This window comes from Erinaceus europaeus, chromosome X, assembly GCF_950295315.1.
Source record: "Erinaceus europaeus chromosome X, mEriEur2.1, whole genome shotgun sequence".
NCBI classification, from domain to species: domain Eukaryota; kingdom Metazoa; phylum Chordata; class Mammalia; order Eulipotyphla; family Erinaceidae; genus Erinaceus; species Erinaceus europaeus.
Genome location: NC_080185.1, coordinates 92,624,054 through 92,643,241, shown reverse-complemented (window position 1 = coordinate 92,643,241; position 19,188 = coordinate 92,624,054). Strand labels below are relative to the sequence as shown.

General features: G+C 36.3%; 1 protein-coding gene across 10 annotated transcripts in view; it reads left to right on the top strand.

Moving 5' to 3' along the window:
* KDM6A (lysine demethylase 6A) overlaps positions 1 to 19,188 on the top strand; it is a 186,340-nt gene that overhangs the window by 155,892 nt on the left and 11,260 nt on the right. For all 10 annotated transcript variants that reach the window (XM_007528219.3, XM_007528218.3, XM_060182509.1 and 7 more), the window contains 3 exons: positions 3,291 to 3,405; positions 8,700 to 8,887; positions 9,954 to 10,095. In XM_007528219.3, the coding sequence (XP_007528281.1) occupies positions 3,291 to 3,405; positions 8,700 to 8,887; positions 9,954 to 10,095 (445 nt within the window). The remainder of the gene's footprint in view (positions 1 to 3,290; positions 3,406 to 8,699; positions 8,888 to 9,953; positions 10,096 to 19,188) is intronic.

The following is a 19,188-nucleotide window of genomic DNA, read 5'->3' as shown; positions in this document are numbered from 1 at the left end:
GGCTTTTCCCAATCTTTTTATATTGAGTCATAGTCACCTCTTGAATTTATCCCACTTGGAGTCATTGAACTTCTTAGATGTACGCATTCATGTTCTCCCTCACCCCAATACCCCCCAAATGTGGGAGGTTTTCAATCATCATTTCTTCTACTATTCCTACTGTCCTTTTCTCCTTTGTTGTAATTTCCATGATGCATACTTCAGTATATTGAACGATGACCTACAGGTTTCTTGGGCTCTCTTATTTTTCTTCACTCTTTTTTTCTTCTCAGATTGGGTAACAGTTTTGTTGAACTATTGGGTTGTCGGAAAAATCATGACACATATCGCACCAAAGTAAAAGACTCTGGGGTGGGATTGGGTGGGTGGGGAGATTACAGGTCCAAGAAGGATGACAGAGGACCTAGTGGGGGTTGTATTGTTATATGGGAAATTGGGGGATGTTATGCATGTACAAACTATTGTATTTACTGTTGAATGTAAAACATTATTCCCCAATAAAGAAATAATAATAATAAAAAAAAAACACGTCATGATTTTTTCCAGCAACCCAAAACAAATTTGCTCATTCATGCTTTAGCATGGTTAAACTTTTTGTTGAAATACAGTTGTATCTTTCATTTCAGTTATACTTTTGAGCTTCAAACGTCTATTTATATATATATTTGCTTGTTTTAATGAGAGCAAGCATGAGCGAACAATACCGCTCAGCTCTGACATATGGAGGTCCCAGGAATTGAATCTGGGGCCATAGACATGCAAATCTGGAGTATTACTACTATGCTGTTTCCCCAACTCTGTACTACAATTCCTGTATTTCTGTCTCTGATAATGTTCATCTAATTTCCTTTGGTTTTTTTTCATGACTTCCTTTAGCTCTTTAAGCATATTTAAGAAAGCTGATTTAATTTTTGTTGTTGTTCAGTTCAAGATCTAGGTTTTTTTTTTTTTAGAAATATTTATTTTATTTATTCCCTTTTGTTGCCCTTGTTTTATTGTTGTAGTTATTGTTGTTGTTGTCGTTGTTGGATAGGACAGAGAGAAATGGAGAGAGGAGGGGAAGACAGAGAGGAGGAGAGAAAGACAGACACCTGCAGACCTGCTTCACCGCCTGTGAAGCGACTCCCCTGCAGGTGGGGAGCCGGGGTTCGAACCGGGATCCTTATGCCGGTCCTTGTGCTTTGCGCCACCTGCGCTTAACCCGCTGCGCTACAGCCCGACTCCCTTTTTTTTTTTTTTTTTTTTTTTTTGGTTTCTGTTTCTTTCTGTAGCTGAGTCATACTTCGTTTTTTCTTAGCATATCTCATATTGTTTTGTTGAAAAGTGGCTTTTTGAGGTTATTTTGTTTGTCACCACCAGCGTTGTTGCTAGGACTTGATGCCTACATGGTGACTCCACTGGTGTGTGTGTGTGTCTGTTTTCTGATAGAAATGAAATGAAAGCATTGGTCCACCACTCATGACGCTTCCCCTCTGCAGCTGGGGGAAAAAGGACTTGAGCCTGGGTTCTTGTGCATTATAAAGTGTGTGCTCTACTTGGCCCACCACCACCTGACTCCCTGATGTGATTGTATTCTGACTTGGATGTAGTTCCTTCAGTGTAATGATCTGCTATTGTTTCACCTTTTTAAATATTGTGATAGGTATAGAAGTCATATTCTCTTCCCTCTTTAAGACTTGTTGCCATCACCTATGGCTTAAAGTTGTCTTATTTGTTTAGTGATGGTCCATATGAGTTTTTAAAGAAATATACTCTGTGATTATGGGCACTGAGTTTTCCTCTTAGTTATCTTAGTAATTAACTAGTGGCCTTGTTGATCTTTAAATGCTGGGGGTGGGGGGGTGGCAGAAGGAAAGGAAAACAAAAGGAAAGAGAAAAGAAATAAACGTGATCTTCCAGGTGTTGACAGATTATCTCTGCGTTATGTAACTCCTTCTGCACTTAGCCATATGATTGCAACTCTGCATTAGTGTTTACCTCCTTCCTTGACGTTGAGCATATATGTCATCAAGAAGCTAAAGTGGTTAGCAATTTTTTGGATTTTTTTTTTTCTGAGCATGCATTCTGCCCTGGATATATTTATGTGACTCTTTCAATTTCCCAGCATCTATAGGAACTTTCCAAGTCCTTATTCCCCCTAAGTTTCAACCCCCACCCCCTAGTATTTCTTCCCAATCCTTTGTTATAGCTGCTGTTTCTACAACTGGATGTTTGTTTGTCTGTTTTCCTTTGAAGGTAAGGTATGTGTATCATCAGTATGTTTGTTTCTTTCACTGTTTTGGGGGTAGCCTTTTCTGTCAAAGCAGCTGCCCTGAGTTCTGAGGTAGGTGAAACAAAGAGGAGCCCCTTTGTCAGTCTTAGAAACAACTCCAGTAAGGTCAGAATAGATCCAGTCCTTTCCCTCAGATCTAGGGACACACTCAGTAGGAACACAGACTACTGTTTTTAAGTTCACTGTTACACTAGCATTGTGGGTGGGAATTAATTTAAAATGCTACAAATCACCTTCAGGTCAAGTGATTCCTTGGTTTCCCTAAACTTTTAACTATTGCCCATATAAGTCTGACAAGTTACCTCTTGTAGTTTTTACTAGATTTTTGTTGTTGTTGTTTTTGGAAAGTTCTCCCAGAATTCTCTGTGTTGTCATTTTTCTTGTCACCACTTCTATAGCTATATTTTACAAGCTAAGCACTCTACTGATGAAGCTGTTTCCATGAACCAAAGTGATGTTTTGAAAACCATGCTCCTTGCCTAAATATGATGTCCTCTTGTGAGAAGCAGGGATTAATTTATAAGGAAGAAATAGTAAAGATGCAATAATAGCTAATGTTTAGGACTTACTATGTGTTAGGCACTGTTCCAAGTGTTAAGCAAAGCTAGAAGAAGAAGAAGGCACTGTTCCAAGTAGTCATTTGATTGATCCTCAAGAACAACTGCTTATTGGGGTCTACACTTACACACTTAGAAGAAAAAAGAAAAAGAAAAAAAACAAAAGACACGAAATCACAAAGGTTTGACAACTTTCCCTAGTTCCTATAATGATTAAGCCAAGTTCCAAAACTTAAACTCTTTAACTATGGTTAGATTGACTACCACAGAAGCTTTTGCTGATTAAGTTAGGAGTTAACCAAACCTGACCCTTAAAAACAAGACTTAGTACAAAATTGCTATAAAAATAAATAACAGAATACCAATAGAGCATTCTCTGTTGGTTTCATTTCAAAAGACAGATTTTTTTTTCTGTAGAATTTATAGTGTGCTGATTATTATTATTTTTTTTAACATTTCAGGTCATCAAGAAAATAACAACTTTTGTTCAGTTAACATAAATATTGGTCCAGGTGACTGTGAATGGTTTGTTGTTCCTGAAGGTTACTGGGGTGTTCTGAATGACTTCTGTGAAAAGTAGGTTTCTAAACCAAGTTTTCCTTAAACATAATTATTCAAAAATAGTGATTAGAAAAAACAACTTACTAAGTTGGATATCCTGATGCATATAACCAGTGTTCATGTACTGGTTAGCAGGCAATTGATTTGAAATTATATGGTACCATTATATTAATGATTAAAATATGTACTTCATATATGTAATTGGATTAACAAAACTTGGAATTAAGATAATTTTAGCAAATAATGCCTGTATTTTGTTTCTTTTAAATTGTTTCTTGATGCATAAATATTTTGAGTGACTGACTTAAATAATTACATGTAGACTTTCAGGAAAAAAATTAAATGATACGGTTCCATGCCCATTATTTTGTGCTATTGCTAATACTTTCAGAAAATTGCCATGAAACTTCTGTGTCATAGCAATAATATGAGTTTAGAGGCTACAAAGGTTATTTATTAGAGCTTTAAAAAAAGGTATTAAATTATTAAAATAGAAATAACCAGCATCAATCTGGCACATACAATGCTGAGGATCAAACTTGGGAAGTCATGCTTCCAAGCCCAGTGCTCTACCAGCTACATAACTCCCCAGGCCACACTTAACTAGGTTAATTTTTTTTTTAAGTCAACAGATAAGTACATGTTCATTTGAAAGAAGTGCATTTCAAGAAAACTGTGTTTTACTATAAATCTTTTTAGAAGTAGAACAAATTCTGTAATTAAGCACTCTTAATAGATTGTTAATAACTCAAGCTTGAACATATTTCTGTTTGCCCTATCATGATATAAAGACTTCTTAAAATTCCATTAGGGTTAGTGGGATAGCTCACTTGGGAGAATGCCTACATTGCCATGCACAGGACCATCATTTGAACCCAGCCCCTGTAACACTGTCAGCTTTGGTGCTATGGTGTCTTCCTTCTTTACCTCTGTCACTGTTTCTTTCTATCTGGAAACTTCAGCCGTGAGCACTGAGACTCTGTCAGTAACCAAAACAACTACACTAGCAACTTTTCCATAAAGGAATTTTATAATAAAATTTAATCAGGTGCTTCCAGGTTTGCTTACTGTAATCAAAAGAACTCAAATAATGGGTGTGTTTCCCTGAGTTCCTAGATATTTACCTTGTGCTAAAGTGTACCTTGAAACTGTGGTTACTGATTTACACTGAATTATTTGTTTATTTGTTTGAATGGAAACTTACTGAATGTTTTGAAAATTATTTCATTATGTGAGCTGATCTTTTTCATGATGAAAAACATAATTTATATATGTAGTCAGTGTTACCACTCCATTCCAGTAAGATAAAGGGGAAAAACAAGCAAAAAGTTTACATACCAGTGACTTTGAAGATGAATTATGCATGTATTCTACACTGTGACTTATAATTTTTAATTTTGGGTGAAAGTATACTTGGCATAAGTGTCTTGATTAAGTAAGAAGTGTTAATATAGTTTCAATTATCCATTGTAATACAAGATTTACTTATGTACAAGCATGTAGCTAACTTGCATAAGCTTTCTTCAATATAAGAAAGCCAAATATGTCGATTTTATTTGTTTTAATGTTTGTTTTTAATGTAGTACTGGGACCTCATGCACTCATGATACCACTGCCAAGTTGCCTCTCTTGGCTTTTGTTATTTTGAAAAATGAAGGGAAAGAGGAGATAGTGGGAGAGACACTGCATCATTCTTCTATCTTGTGTGGAGCTCCTCTGGTGTTGTCCATGATGAAAGCCCAAGTGGGTTCAAATCCAGTAGTATAGTAATCACGTACTACTACGTGTGTTATCTCCTTGCATGAAAGATATGATACTTTAAAAGTTTCAAATATTCTGAAGAAATAACCTATTCTTTTTTTTTTTTTTTAAGCACTGCTCTGCTCTGGCTTATTGTGGTACTAGGGATTAAACATGAGATGAGACTTTGGAGCTTCAGGCATGAAAGTCTTTTGGCAGAACCACTATGCTATCTCCCTACCCACTCTGTTCTACTTTAATTTGTACTTTTATGAATCAGCCCTCTGGTTATAGCAGAGAATGTTACTTAGGAAATTTCCACTGAGATGCAGAATATATATATATATTTTTAAATTTTTTTTGCTTTCACCTTTTTAATTGGAAGCAAAGCCTCACAAATACGTGATTTTTCCTTTCATGACAACTTTTTCATTTGGGTGAGAGAAGAGACAAAAAAACCCCAAACTCCAGTGCCATAGCACCTCCTATGTGGTGCTTGGGTTGGGACCTGGATGGCAAGTCACCTGTGCTACCCAGTGAGCTATCTCCCTAGCCCATTTTTGGTTTTTGAACTTTAAGGTAGTATTATACGTTGCAGCTACATTGCAGGGATCCTTGTTCATTACTTTAGTAGCTCTTGACTACTTTTAGGACGTTCTTCCTTTCTTTACCAGAGCACTGCTCAGCTCTGCTTTACGGTGGCACAGGGATTGAACCTGGGGCTTTGGAGCCTCAGGCATGAGAGTCTCTTTGCATAACCACTATGCTATCTATACCTACTCTCAAGACAGATATTATTTAAAGTCATAAAATAAACTACAAAACATGGTCAGTATCAGTCAGTCCATATCAAAAGTAACAATCCTTATGTGGAACAAAAAGACAGTTGCTAAGGCAGCCATTATGCATGGTTTACATTTCCCTAACTCTTAATTTTAGTTTGGCATTTTTATAATCACAGTTTTAGAACATTACCTGCCTATTCTAATTTTTGTTCCCAAGAAACATCTAGGACGATGGCTAAGTAAAGAAAGCCCAAGTTTACCTCTTCCAGTAAACAAAACTAAACCAAACCAAACTGGAGGATGACTTGCACAAAAAGTATTCTGAAACTTGTATGAGCAGCAAAAGACAGATAAATAGCTTTCCTAGGAGTATATATTTCTCCGTTTAGATGGAAGGAAGAAACAAAGGGAGGGGGAAAGAGAGAGAAAGAGAGGTGAGATGCTTCTTTTTTTTTACATTTGTTTTTTGTGACTTGTATTTGGTCTTTCAATTTAGCTTTATCACAGTAAGAGTATCCTGATTCTTTTGAAATTAGGCTGCTATTAGCAGTCTTTTCTAGACTTTGAAGGAGTCTTCTTCTTTTTTTTTTTTTAAGCAAAAAATAGAAGACTAAGATTTCTTCTAGATAAAAGGCTGGTAAGCTTTTCCCATTAAGGGTCAGATAATAAATAAACATTTTAGATTTTCCAGGTCACATAGTAACTGTCATAACTATCATTGTAGTATATAAGCAGTCATCTGTAATATAACTGAGTGGGCATGGCTATTCCAATAAAAATTGTATTTGCAAAAACAGGAATGGATGAAAGTTGACCCACGGGTCATTGTTTTCCAGTCAAACAAAAGTTCATTTAAATTTAAGAAAATAATTTCGAGGTACACTGTATCATATCATTTAGCACAAGCTGTAGAAATAAAATCAAGACTATTTCTTAGTTCTTAAGGAAAGTAAATTTCCATTCTGTAGGTTCTTCCGTTCTCAGACTATGAAATTTAAAGTTGCTAGTTTCATTTTTTTTAACGTCTCCCATAACCTAATATGCTATGTTAGAAACCTGAGAATCAGCCATAACCTTCCTTTGTCTTAGTCCCCTCATCTTGTCACCTACCCAGTTATGTTGATGTTATCTCAAATATCTTGAATCTCACTGCTTCTCCTTCTGTAGTAACATTAAATTCATCCTCTTGCTCCTGTATTAAAATCCAAATTGTTATGTTTCTCTACCTTTTTTTTACTCTTGCTCATTTCCTAATCTCATCCTTTTCTAATCTAGTTGATCCTAACTCATTCAGGAGTAGCCAAAATGCTTTTTACAAAATTACTTACTGAAAGATCCTGTCATTTCATTTCTTTCAATCAAGATAAAGTCTAAACTCTCTAATATGACTTATAATTCTTCTTCTTCTTCTTCTTTTTTTTAATATAAGATAGAGGCAGAGAGGGAGTGAGAAAGAGGCAGCACTAAAGATTCTTTCAGTGTGGCGGGTGGCTGGACTTGAATCTGGTTCAGAAACATGGCAAAGTAGCTGACAATCCAGGTGAGCTATTTTGCCTGACCTCTAATATGACTTATAAATTCCCACAGGAATCTTGGATTCTGTATCCTACTCCCCCCCCCCCCCAACCCATGCTTACTGCAAACACCAAAAACTGCCTTCTCTGGTTTTATAAGCAAGCTTTTTAATAAAGTTATTTTATTTATTTATTAATTATCGGATAGAGACAGAGAAATTGAGATGGGAGGGGGGAGATAGGGAGAGAGACAGATAGACCCCTGCAGCCCTCCTTAACCACTTGTGACGCTTCCCCCTACAGGTACGCCACCACCTGACCCCCAATGAAGTTGTTTTTTTTTAGGATAAGTTACTGTGTAGTTTCGTTCTTTCTTATTACTTTATTTTTGGATAGAGAGGAGAGAAATTGACAGGAAAGGGGAGAGAGATACCTGCAGTACTGCTTCACCACTCATGAAGCCCCCCCTCCCCAACAGGTGGGGACTGAGGGCTTGAATCCCCAGGTCCTTGTTCTCTGTAAAGTGTACGCTCAACCAGATACACCACTGCCCAGCCCCAAGTGTGTAGTTTAAAGAGACTTTGTTTCTTGATAAAGTACAATATGAAGTAAAACTTTAGTAATATAATATTTTTAATGTTACCATGAAATATTGGTAATGGTGGCAACTACAGTGACAGTGGTTATTTTGTGGATGTGTGGTTGTTTCCTTTTGACAAGATTGTTTTCAACTGCATTATTTTAGGAGATCGGTCATCAGAGCTTTTCTAAGACTGGCAACCTGTCCCTTTTTGCTGTTCAGGGTTCAGAGGAGCAATGGGAACTATTTTGTTTTCTAATTTGCTTTATAAATTAAGTTCTTAGTACTTTTACCTGCCATAGTGCTTCTGCTTATGGATTTAAATAACTTGCTATTGGTTCACATTCCATTTACCTTTTAGGGATTTCCAGTTACTCCAGCAAGAAAGATTAGTCAGAATAACCTTTAAAGAAATGTAATTAATGTTACCGTATGAAAGCATTAGTTGAAAATAAGTTTGGCTTTCATTTGGATCTTGGAAAACTCAACATTAGATAGCAATAATAACTTTATCATCCAGTACTTAACTATAATTAGTTTCCTTCATGTTACATACCCCGTTCTTACTGCACATGCAGTTAAATTTCTGTACAGTGAGGAAATATATTTATAAAACACTTGACATTGTTTTCCATTCCTATAAGGAACTTATTAAAGTGCTTGATCCATTTGCATTTTTTCTTATTACAGAAATAATTTGAATTTCCTAATGGGTTCTTGGTGGCCCAACCTCGAAGATCTTTATGAAGCAAATGTTCCAGTTTATAGGTTTATTCAGCGCCCTGGAGATTTGGTCTGGATAAATGCAGGCACTGTTCATTGGGTTCAGGCTATTGGCTGGTGCAACAACATTGCTTGGAATGTTGGTCCACTTACAGGTATTTTCAAGACTATGTTTTCAGAAATTTCTAATTTCTGAAAGGTTGTATCTGATAGGTTTATTCTTTTCATGGAATGTAATTCACTAAATTTTTGAAAAGTATCCTGTTGAGTACAAGAAATTGATGTAACACAAGGAAATATAAGATCATATATCTTAATATGTAATTATTGATGTTATACAAGGAAGATACACCTTTTTAATAACTTTAGAATTCTGAATTTTTTTTTTCTATGAAGGTACCCTTTATGGGGGAAAGCATAGTGGTTATTCATTTTTTCCAGATTTTTATTTAATCTGGAAAAAATGAATATATGAATAGCCCTGATATGTTAAGATCTGTTTGAATTATACCTGCCATAAGTATATACATATGGTTAAGAGCATGGCCTTTGACAACTACCAGTTGGTTTATTTCACTCAGGTGAAATCTAGAGAACTGATACACATGAACTTACAAAAAAAGAAAAGACAGAAGCAAGCAAACTTTCTAAGATTTTGTGAGAACTCTGGTGGTTATTTTTGGGAGGTGGGATGGTGGGTACACAGGACTTTGATGGTGGGTGTGATATGGAACTCTGCACTATCATCTTACAATCTTATAGCCCACTATTCACAAATAAAAGATGGGGGAAGAGATATACTGGGGGGGGGGTTAAACAAAAAAATAAACTAACTTGGCTTTTGGAGCCAGAAGCATCTGGGTTAGGACCTGGACCTAGCTCGTTCAACTTTGGGCAAGTTACATAACCTCGCTGGACCTCAATTTCTCCATTCCTATAATGGGAGTAGTAATATTAATAAGTTGATGGTAGAGATTACATGAAATAATCATTAAAAAATAAAAGCTCGGCACAATTCTTGGCACATAATTTTGGTAAGCACTCTTTGTACTGCTAGTATCATAAGGCAATAATTATCAAGAAACAAAGTTATGTTTGTGGTCTTTTGAGGTATTCAGAATTCATGTCGATGGTATCACCTGAGAGGGTGATAGTGATAATAGTTATCTTCATATCGTTCAGTACTTTGGGTTGCTTTATAACTGTTTTTTTTTTTCCTAGCCTGCCAGTATAAATTGGCAGTGGAACGGTACGAATGGAACAAATTGCAAAGTGTGAAGTCAATAGTACCAATGGTTCATCTTTCCTGGAATATGGCACGAAATATCAAGGTCTCAGATCCAAAGCTTTTTGAAATGATTAAGTAAGTGCTTTCTAAAAACTGCTGTAGTTCCTCTTTTGGGGAACTGGTTATTATTTAGTACTTCCCCTCACCCCCATAGAATCATGTTGACATTAAAACAGAATGGTCCAGAAGTTCTAGCAAAATGTAATAACATAAACTCACATGCTCAAAGTATTTTTCCCTTCCAGATAGTTAGTACACTGTGGCATGGTACAAAGAGCAACAAAGGTACAAATGATTCTAAACCATTAGATTCACAATCCTGTGCTTCCCCAATATATTGTAAACCGCCTAATTCTTAGAAGAACTTTTATTTTCTCTTCTTTATCAACTTTTATTTTCTCTTCTTTATTCTCCCCCTCTCCCCCCCGCCTTTCTTTTAAAATATGAAGCTTCCTCCAGTGTGGTTTCAAGCTCAAACCTTGGGTAATAAAGCAAAATAGCACACTATCCAAATGACCAATTTCACTAGCCCAAGAACTTCAGTTTTAATATGGAAAAAAGTACTCTTATTCTTAGAGGGAGAGAAAGGCCTCCCAAAATAATTGCTGGTACAAAGAAATTAAAATTTAACATAGAGGATTGGCAAACATTGATGTTTTGTTTCGGTTAAATCATTCATCTTAAAATTGTCCTATAACGTCCTTAAAAACCTAATTCAAGTTAATTTAAATCCACATATCCTACTAAGTCTCTCATTTATTGTCACAGTTACTACCCTCACTACTACATAAATCTATTTTGAAGTAATATTTTCAAGCAGTGTTTTCCCTGAACACTGCAAACTTATTACCCAAAATATGGCTTGTTGTAGTCAAAGAAAGATGGGAAATAATGGTTTAGATGAAGTTCTATGATTTATTTATTTTAAAATTTGGGAATGTTTTAGAGACTAAGTATTAATGTATTTTTGTGAGTGGAGAAGAAAGGTCATAGTCCATTATATTTTCCAAGCTTATTTGTTCTAGAATCTACTAAATTGATCCCCCAAATTTTTGGAGCACTGCTAAGTTTGCCTTTGTCTTTGTTAAAAAAATCTATTTACATTAGGCATTTTTCTTATAATTGTAGTAATTTGGTCAGTGTGTGTTGTTTTCAAATATTGTTTTATAAAAATAGTACTGGCTTACTAAAGTTATTTGAAATATAAATAAAAATTTTCATTCAAATGAAAATTCTGACATCAAGGTAACATGCTTGTGGATTACAAAGTCACAGGGGGTGTTTAGTAAATTAGAACATCGAAAACTAGAAGCGAATTGTCACATTAAGGTTGAAAGATAGCAAACTATAGAAGTCTGTCTATCTAGCACATTAACATTAAAAATCAGTATTTTTAAAACATAAAATAATAAGATGGCATCAACCATGCAAAGATCTTAGAACATCTCAGCTACAAGAGAAAAGTAAAGATTGAATTGGGGACAACTTTGCCATTAGTTTTAGGACAAAAAGACCAATGTCTCTATAGCAGAATCTAGACTGGTAGCAGTAAACTCAATAAAGTGAACAGGAATCACACTATACCTACTATGCTTTTATAGGGCCTAGTAAGTCCATGTATTCTGGGCATTACAAAGTACCACTAGAAGACTTAAAACAGGAGGAATACATTTTTAATAGTATAGTGAATTTATTAAGTACACAATAGCATTCTAAGAATATTGTACATATCTCAAATTAAAAAATATATTAGTGATTTCCAAAATAACAGATACAATTCTACTCTGTCCCCACCACCAGAGTTCATTCCCTCCATTGGAAACTGCAGTGATTCTCCCAAGGTCACTGATATAGGTCAACTATTATTTCTATTTCTGTAACTATCTACCTATCTGTCTATGTTATTTTCCTATGGTCCTCCCTTCTCTTCCATTTTGATTCACAGCTACACCTGTACTACCTCTGAATGTCTTTCCTTTTTTTCCTCTTCTCTTTCTTGGTCCTGATAGAATTGGGTTTCATAGTCCTCAAGTCATCTTCCCCTAATATTTCTCCCTCTCTGGGAGTATGGACCAATATTCTGGCTTCTATAATTGCTTCTCTGCTGGACATGGGCATTGGCAGGTCAATCCATGCCCCCAGCCTATTTATATCTTTCCCCAGCGGGGTGGGACTCTGGAGAGGCAAGGTTCAGGAAACGTTGGTCAGGTCATATGTCTATTTTAGGTATGTTTCTTTGGGGCCCGTGATTTTAGTGATTTTTGCCTGAGCTTAATAATTAACATGGAGGTAGGTTGAAACTATTGTCTGGGAAGATGTAGTCAGAGTTGAGAATAGGGCTAGAAAGCTGGATTAGGGCAGTGAGTAGCTCCCAAACTTGAAGAAAATATATAAAAACAGGAGGGATACATTTTTTTTAAGCAAATGTTAAGCCCTGACACATTATCTTTGTTATAAAGCTGCTTTGTGTTGAAATGGAAGCACATAATTTGAATTATTTTTCCATCAAGAATTAACAGCTCCTTTTACCATACTTAGGCATATTTAAAAAATCTAGATGCACTTTTTTTAAAGATATTTTTTCAGACCTGAATGCACTACATGCTTATATGTACTCCGTTTTTACCCCACACTACAAAATGTCTTTATCATTTGAGTCTTGATTGTATTCCTCATTATAGTTAGAATTCTTCCCTTGAGAGACGTGAAACTATACCCCTGAGTTAACTGTTTTATAAAATAACATTTCCTAAATAAAGAATTATATTTAAAAAATAATTCTGCTCCCACCTTTAAGTGTCATAGATGTGATTAGCATGCTCCTTTTGTGAACATGTCAATTTAGAATGTAACCATAATCCAAATCCCTAGGCTTTTTTTATTCTTCTTCTTTTTAAAAACGCTTTCATTCAGCTACTGCTGGAAAATACACTTTTTATTAGCATTAATCCTTTTCTTTCTTGTAATGAATATTTTCTAACTATGTACAAGACGCAAGAGTGGATATAAATAACAATTCGGAAAATGACTGGGAGATAGCACACCAATTAAGTGTACGCCTGCAAGTGGGGGTGGGGCTTCACAAGTAGTTAAGCACGTCTGTCGGTGTCTGTCTTTCTGTCTCTCATCCACACCCCTTTTTAATTTCTCTCTGTCCTATCAAATAGAAAAATTTTTAAATATAAAATAAAAAGAAAACAATGGCCACTGAGTGTGAATTCATAGTGCCAGCACGGAGCCCCACCAATAACCCTGGTGGCAATAAAAATTTTTAAAAAGAAAACAAAGGGAAGATTGGGAAAAATACAATCAGTAAGTATACTGGAATGCAATCAGAGAACTCTATATTCTGAGATAGCAGATACTATATGCAAAGGCAGGAAGAGAGAGAAATAGCAAGTTAACTAATGATATGATTTGGATTTCATAAAGATCTGTCTAGTAATTAAGTATAAGCTTCTAAGTGGTAAGAGAATGGAGTGAATCAAGATACTTTGGGTATTAGATGGTTTAGTAATAATGCTAGTCAATGAGTTGGATCTGATACTTAGCCAAGCACTGAGCAAAATACTTCTCAGACTGTCTCTTAGTCATACCTCTCAGCCTACCAAGTTTATCCATTTTGAGGCAGTGACAAGTTTGAGGAGCCAGTAAAATATACATAGTTGGGGTAGAACTATTTATCAAAAACTATAAGAAATGTAGAACTTGGGAGAACAGTCCAAGTCAGAGATGACTAACTAGGGAGTCTTTTTCTTTCTTTTTTTTTTTTTTAATTTATTTTTTATTTAAGAAAGGATAAATTAACAAAACCATAGGGTAGGAGGGGTACAACTCCACACAATTCCCACCACCCAGTCTCCATATCCCACCCCCTCCCCTGATAGCTTTCCCATTCTCTATCCCTCTGGGAGCATGGACCCAGGGTCTTTGTGGGATGCAGAAGGTGGAAGGTCTGGCTTCTATAATTGCTTCCCCGCTGAACATGGACGTTGACTGGTCGATCCATACTCCCAGTCTGCCTTTCTCTTTCCCTAGTAGGGTGGGTCTCTGGGGAAGCGGAGCTCCAGGACACCTTGGTGGGGTCTTCAGTTCAGGGAAGCCTGGCCGGCATCCTGATGGCATCTGGAACCTGGTGGCTGAAAAGAGAGTTAACATACAAAGCCAAACAAATTGTTGAGCAATCATGGACCCAAAGCTTGGAATAGTGGAGAGGAAGTGTTAGGGGGGTACTCACTGCAAACTCTAGTGTGCTTCTGCTTTCAGGTATATGTTTTGCACTAGTTTATGGATAAGTGTGAACATATGCTCTCTCTCAGGAGTCTTTTTCTTAGCAGTTTATGATGACCCTGAGAGGAAAGCGAGGGGCTAAAACTTGGAGAGAATACTTCTGTTTAAGGAAAGCCAGTAAGTGAACTAACTAGATAAGACTCAGAAGAAATCATGGAGATTGTATTGTTACAAAAATAGAGAAGGATATTTTACTGCAAAGTCGATTATGCTTTAAAAATGTCATCTCCACATCTTTGGTCCTCAGACTTAGGCTGTGTGCATAACAAGTCAAATCACCCCACCCAGTGAGCTATCTTTCTGGCCCTCTGTAACAGTTCTTAATAACTGCTTCTCCCTTGTCATTTCTTCCTGCTGCTTTTGAGTTGCTACCTTGATGTCCTGTTTACTCCACCATCCACAGCAATTTGGATTTCTACCTTCATTATACCTGTCACTTCCATTGCTGAGGTTACCAGTGACCAACCAAAGGCACAAACATAAATCATTAAACTCCCCATTTGTACTTCAAAGCTGACTCCCACTTACTTGGTCAGATATTTTACCCGTGGTATTCTGTTTTTGCCATTCTAAACTATTTAACATTAATGTGTGCATGCCTCACTCCCTTTTTCTTCCTTTGAGTTAACTTTTAGTAAAATGTAAAATCAGTACACATAGAGCAAATGAATTATTGACTTAACTTTTTTTATTGTGAGTGATTTAATAGCAATTAACGGAATTATAAAACTTCAGTAGTTTCACACCCATACCTCATACATAATATGTATAATTCACTGCACCCTCCACCAGAGTCCTGTAACCTCGACCTATAATCAACATAGTTCTCATAAAATTTAAGACAGTTTGGTTACTGTTTTTGTTTGCAAGTTCATTTGCTTTAATTATCTCTATTCCAGGCATGAGCTAAACCACCCAATGGTTATCTTTCACCTCTTACTTCACTTAGTATAATCACCTCAGTTCCATCCATTCTATCTCAGACAATGAAATTATCATCTTTTTAAATTACAGATTAGTGTGTCATTGAATATATACTTTATAGCTTCTTTGTCCCTCTTTTTCTTAACATTGAGGTAGTAGCTTCTATGTTTTGGCTACTATATCTTAAGGTATTTCCATTTATCTGTTTAAGAATTCTTCATTATGTTTTATGTGAGGGCTTCAGCGGTGTACCAGAGTTTCTTTTCTTCCACATTCTATTGAACACTTTTTCCCATTCTTTATAAGTAATTTTCACCAGTGTGAAGTGATATTTCAGTTGTATTTCTCTGTAGTTAAATCAAAGAAAATGATTTTGGAGGAAAAAAAAAAAGCAAAATGTCCTATATTTTTTATCGTAAAGAGTAGACTATCATACGTAGGGGACTGGTGGTTGAATGCATATGCTACCATGCGTAAAGGCCTGAGTTCAACCCCCCCCCGATCCCCACCTGCAGTGAAAGAAGCTTCACAAGTGATGAACTAGCATGGCAAGTGTCTCTCTTTCTCTCTTCCTTCTCACTTTCTCTCTTGTTTCTATCCAAAACTGTCTTTGTATCCCAAATATGGTCCATCCTCAGTTATTACATGTGCACTTGAGCAGACAGTGTATTCTTTTCTTTAGGTATGAAGGATGCTATATATTAAGTCTATCTTCAATTTGGTTTAACGTAAAGCCACTATTTATTTGTTTTTTGTTTTTGTCCCAATGATAATCTCTCTTGCCATAAATGCTGTTTGTATTGAGATCTACTATTACTGTGTTGCTGTTAGTGAATCCCTTGAAGTTGGTTAGAACTTGTTTGGTAGTTTGTATGCACCCTTACTGGTATGTATATATTGATCACAGTTACATCTTTTTGTTGAGTTGATCCTTCAGTTATTGTATACTATTAACCTTCCTTTTTCCTTCTTACATATTTTGTCTATAAGTTTGTTTTACCTGATAGGGGAATAGCAGTTTCTGCCATTTTTTTAAATCTTTTTTTTTTTTTTTTTTTTTTTTTTTTTTTTGTTACCAGGGTTATTGCTGGGGTTCAGTGCCTGCACTACAAATCCACTGCTCCTGGAGGCCATTTTTTTCCTTTTTGTTGCCCTTGTTGTTTTATCGTTGTTGTGGTTATTATTATTGTTGTTCTTGAATAGGACAGAGAAATGGAGAGAAAGATAGATACCAGCAGACCTGCTTCACCGCTTGTGAAGCAACCCCTCACCCCCAAAGGTGGGGAACCGGGGACTCGAACCGGGATTCTTACAGTGGTCCTTGTGCCTCGCGCCATGTGCTCTTAGCCTGCAGCACTACCGCCCGACCCCCTAAAATCTATTTTCTTGGAATACTGTGGACCATCCTTTCACTCTGAGTTTATAAAACGTAGAATTGATGGCCTTTTTCCTTAAAATTTTATTTTTATAAATCTGGCCACTTTCTTTTGATTGGTGAGTTTAAGACATTCACATTTAGGGTGACTGCTGATTTAACATTCTCTTGTTGTTTCTTTTTACATATACTTCTATCTGCCAATTTGTGTGTGTGGTTTTCCATAATTATTATATTTATTCATTTTTACCTTCTGTTGGTTTCTCCTCCATATTTTGTTTTGTAGTTACCATGAGTATTGTATTCAACTTACTATATCTAAAACAGTCTTTCATAAACTGGTGTCAGCTTGTTGTCATTTGCTTGAGCTACTTCTTTTTATTTGTTTATTGGGTAGAAACAGAAATCAAGAGGGAAGGGGGAGATAGAGAGGAAGAAAGACATGGAAATACAAGCAGCTTTGTTTCACCACTCAATCTTTCCCACTGCAGACTGGGAATTTGAACCCGGTTCCTTATTATATATTTGTACTATATACTCTCAACCAGTCGCACCACCACCTGGACCCTGCTTGAGCCATCTGACAATTTCTTCCTTCCCTTTCATATTTCATAGCTCTCTCTCATATTGCTATAATCTGTGTTTCTGATTTTGCTCTACTATTTATCACTTCCTGTAAAGTTAAGTGTTTCTTCTTTCCTTGTGGAACTCTTTTTTTTTTTTTAATATTTTAATTTTCCTGCCCCCAGGGTTATCACTGGGGTCGGTGCCAGCACTACAAATCCACTGCTCCCAGCAGCCACCCCCCCCCCATTTTATTTGATAGGACAAAGAAATCGAGAGAGGAAGGAGAGATAGAGAGGGAGAGAGAACGATAGAAACCTACAGACCTGCTTCACCAATTGAGAAGGGTTTCAGCTGCAAGTGGCGAGGAGGGACCCAAACCTGGGTCCTTGCAAGAGTCCTTGTTCATAGTGCTATCTGCACTTAACCGGGTGCATACCACCACCACCCCCCCCACTTGTGAAACTCCTTTTCAGAAATTCTTAAGGAGGATTCTGTAATGACAATTTCCTTTACCCTCTGTATGTCTGAGAATGTCTTTATTTTTCACTTGTATTTAATTGATAATCCTGCAGGGTAAATTATTCATGGCTAGAAGTTCTTATCTTTTAACACCCTGTTAGTCTATTCTCTTCCTGTCCATCTTGGCTTCTACTAAAAACTCTAATGAGATCCTGATCATGATGCCTTTAGTGCAGTCACTTTCTTCTCTTCCTTATCACCCTTATTTTTGTTTTTTAATATTTATTTCTTCCCTTTTGTTGCCCTTGTTTTATTGCTGTTGTTGATGTTGTCGTCGTTGGATAGGACAGAGAGAAATGGAGAGAGGAGGGGAAGACAGAGAGGGGGAGGGGGAGAGAAAGAGAGACACCTGCAGACCTGCTTCACCACCTGTGAAGTGACTCCCCTGCAGGTGGGGAGCCGGGGACTCGAACCGGGATCCTCAGGCCGGTCCTTGTGATTTGCCCCACCTGCCCTTAACCCGCTGCACTACCACCTGACTCCCAAATTCTGTATTTTTTAAGAAGGCAGTCTTTTATGTTCCACATTCTGTAGTTTCTCATAATTGTTGTGGGTGTTAAAATATTTTTGAGAGAAACTTGATTACTTTGGTATAGACCCTTGTCCCATATACATAAACTACATCATAGATATTTTCTGTATTGGATACTAACCTAAAAGAAAGAAAGTTTTGCTAAATGAAGAAAAAAACCTGAAAGAAAAGAAAGTTTTACTAAATGGATACATTTTAAAGTTCAACAGTGAAGGTGGGGAATTATTGCTACTTTTTAAAAATCCTCTTCATCACTGAACAGTATACAGGTGAGGTTTGTTTGTTTTTATCAGAACACTACTCAAACTAATTGAGTAAAAAGAAGTCTTCCTTCTTTGCAAATTCGTTATTCCCATTTTCAGATATTTGAGTTGCACTGATTTGGCCTACATTTTTCTCCCTCTATAGTGAGTGGTAAGACACATTTTTTTAAATTTCACTTTCATAAGATCTGTAACCATTATGTTTTAACATTGACATTCCTTTAATAGGTCCCTTGAAAATAATTACATGACAATGCAGGCGTTGAGTTCTGAGACTTGCTCCAGATTAGGTTTCTGAATAAGCATTTAGAAGGGAGAACTGTTAAATTCAGATGAATGGCTTAATCTCAATGGTAGATAAGGCCAATACCAACAGATTCTTTGTGATAAAAGTATTGCAATTTTGATGTAATCTGAAAGTGATTTCTTTGCTTACTACTTACTGGTTCTACTTAAATCACCTTAATAACAGGTAGTTCAGTAAATTTTAAAATGTTAAAGCAGAATGCCAAAGTCCATTTAAAAAAAAAAAGTTTAAGGAAGATTCAGACTTAGGAGCTAAGTTTTAGTTGTGCATTCTCCTATATCCCCCTTAATCTGCCAGATAATTATTCTAACAATACTTGATTTTTATGCTTAGCCTGTACCTTTCATACATGTGTGATCATGATGAGTTTCCTTTTACCTTTTGCAGTTTT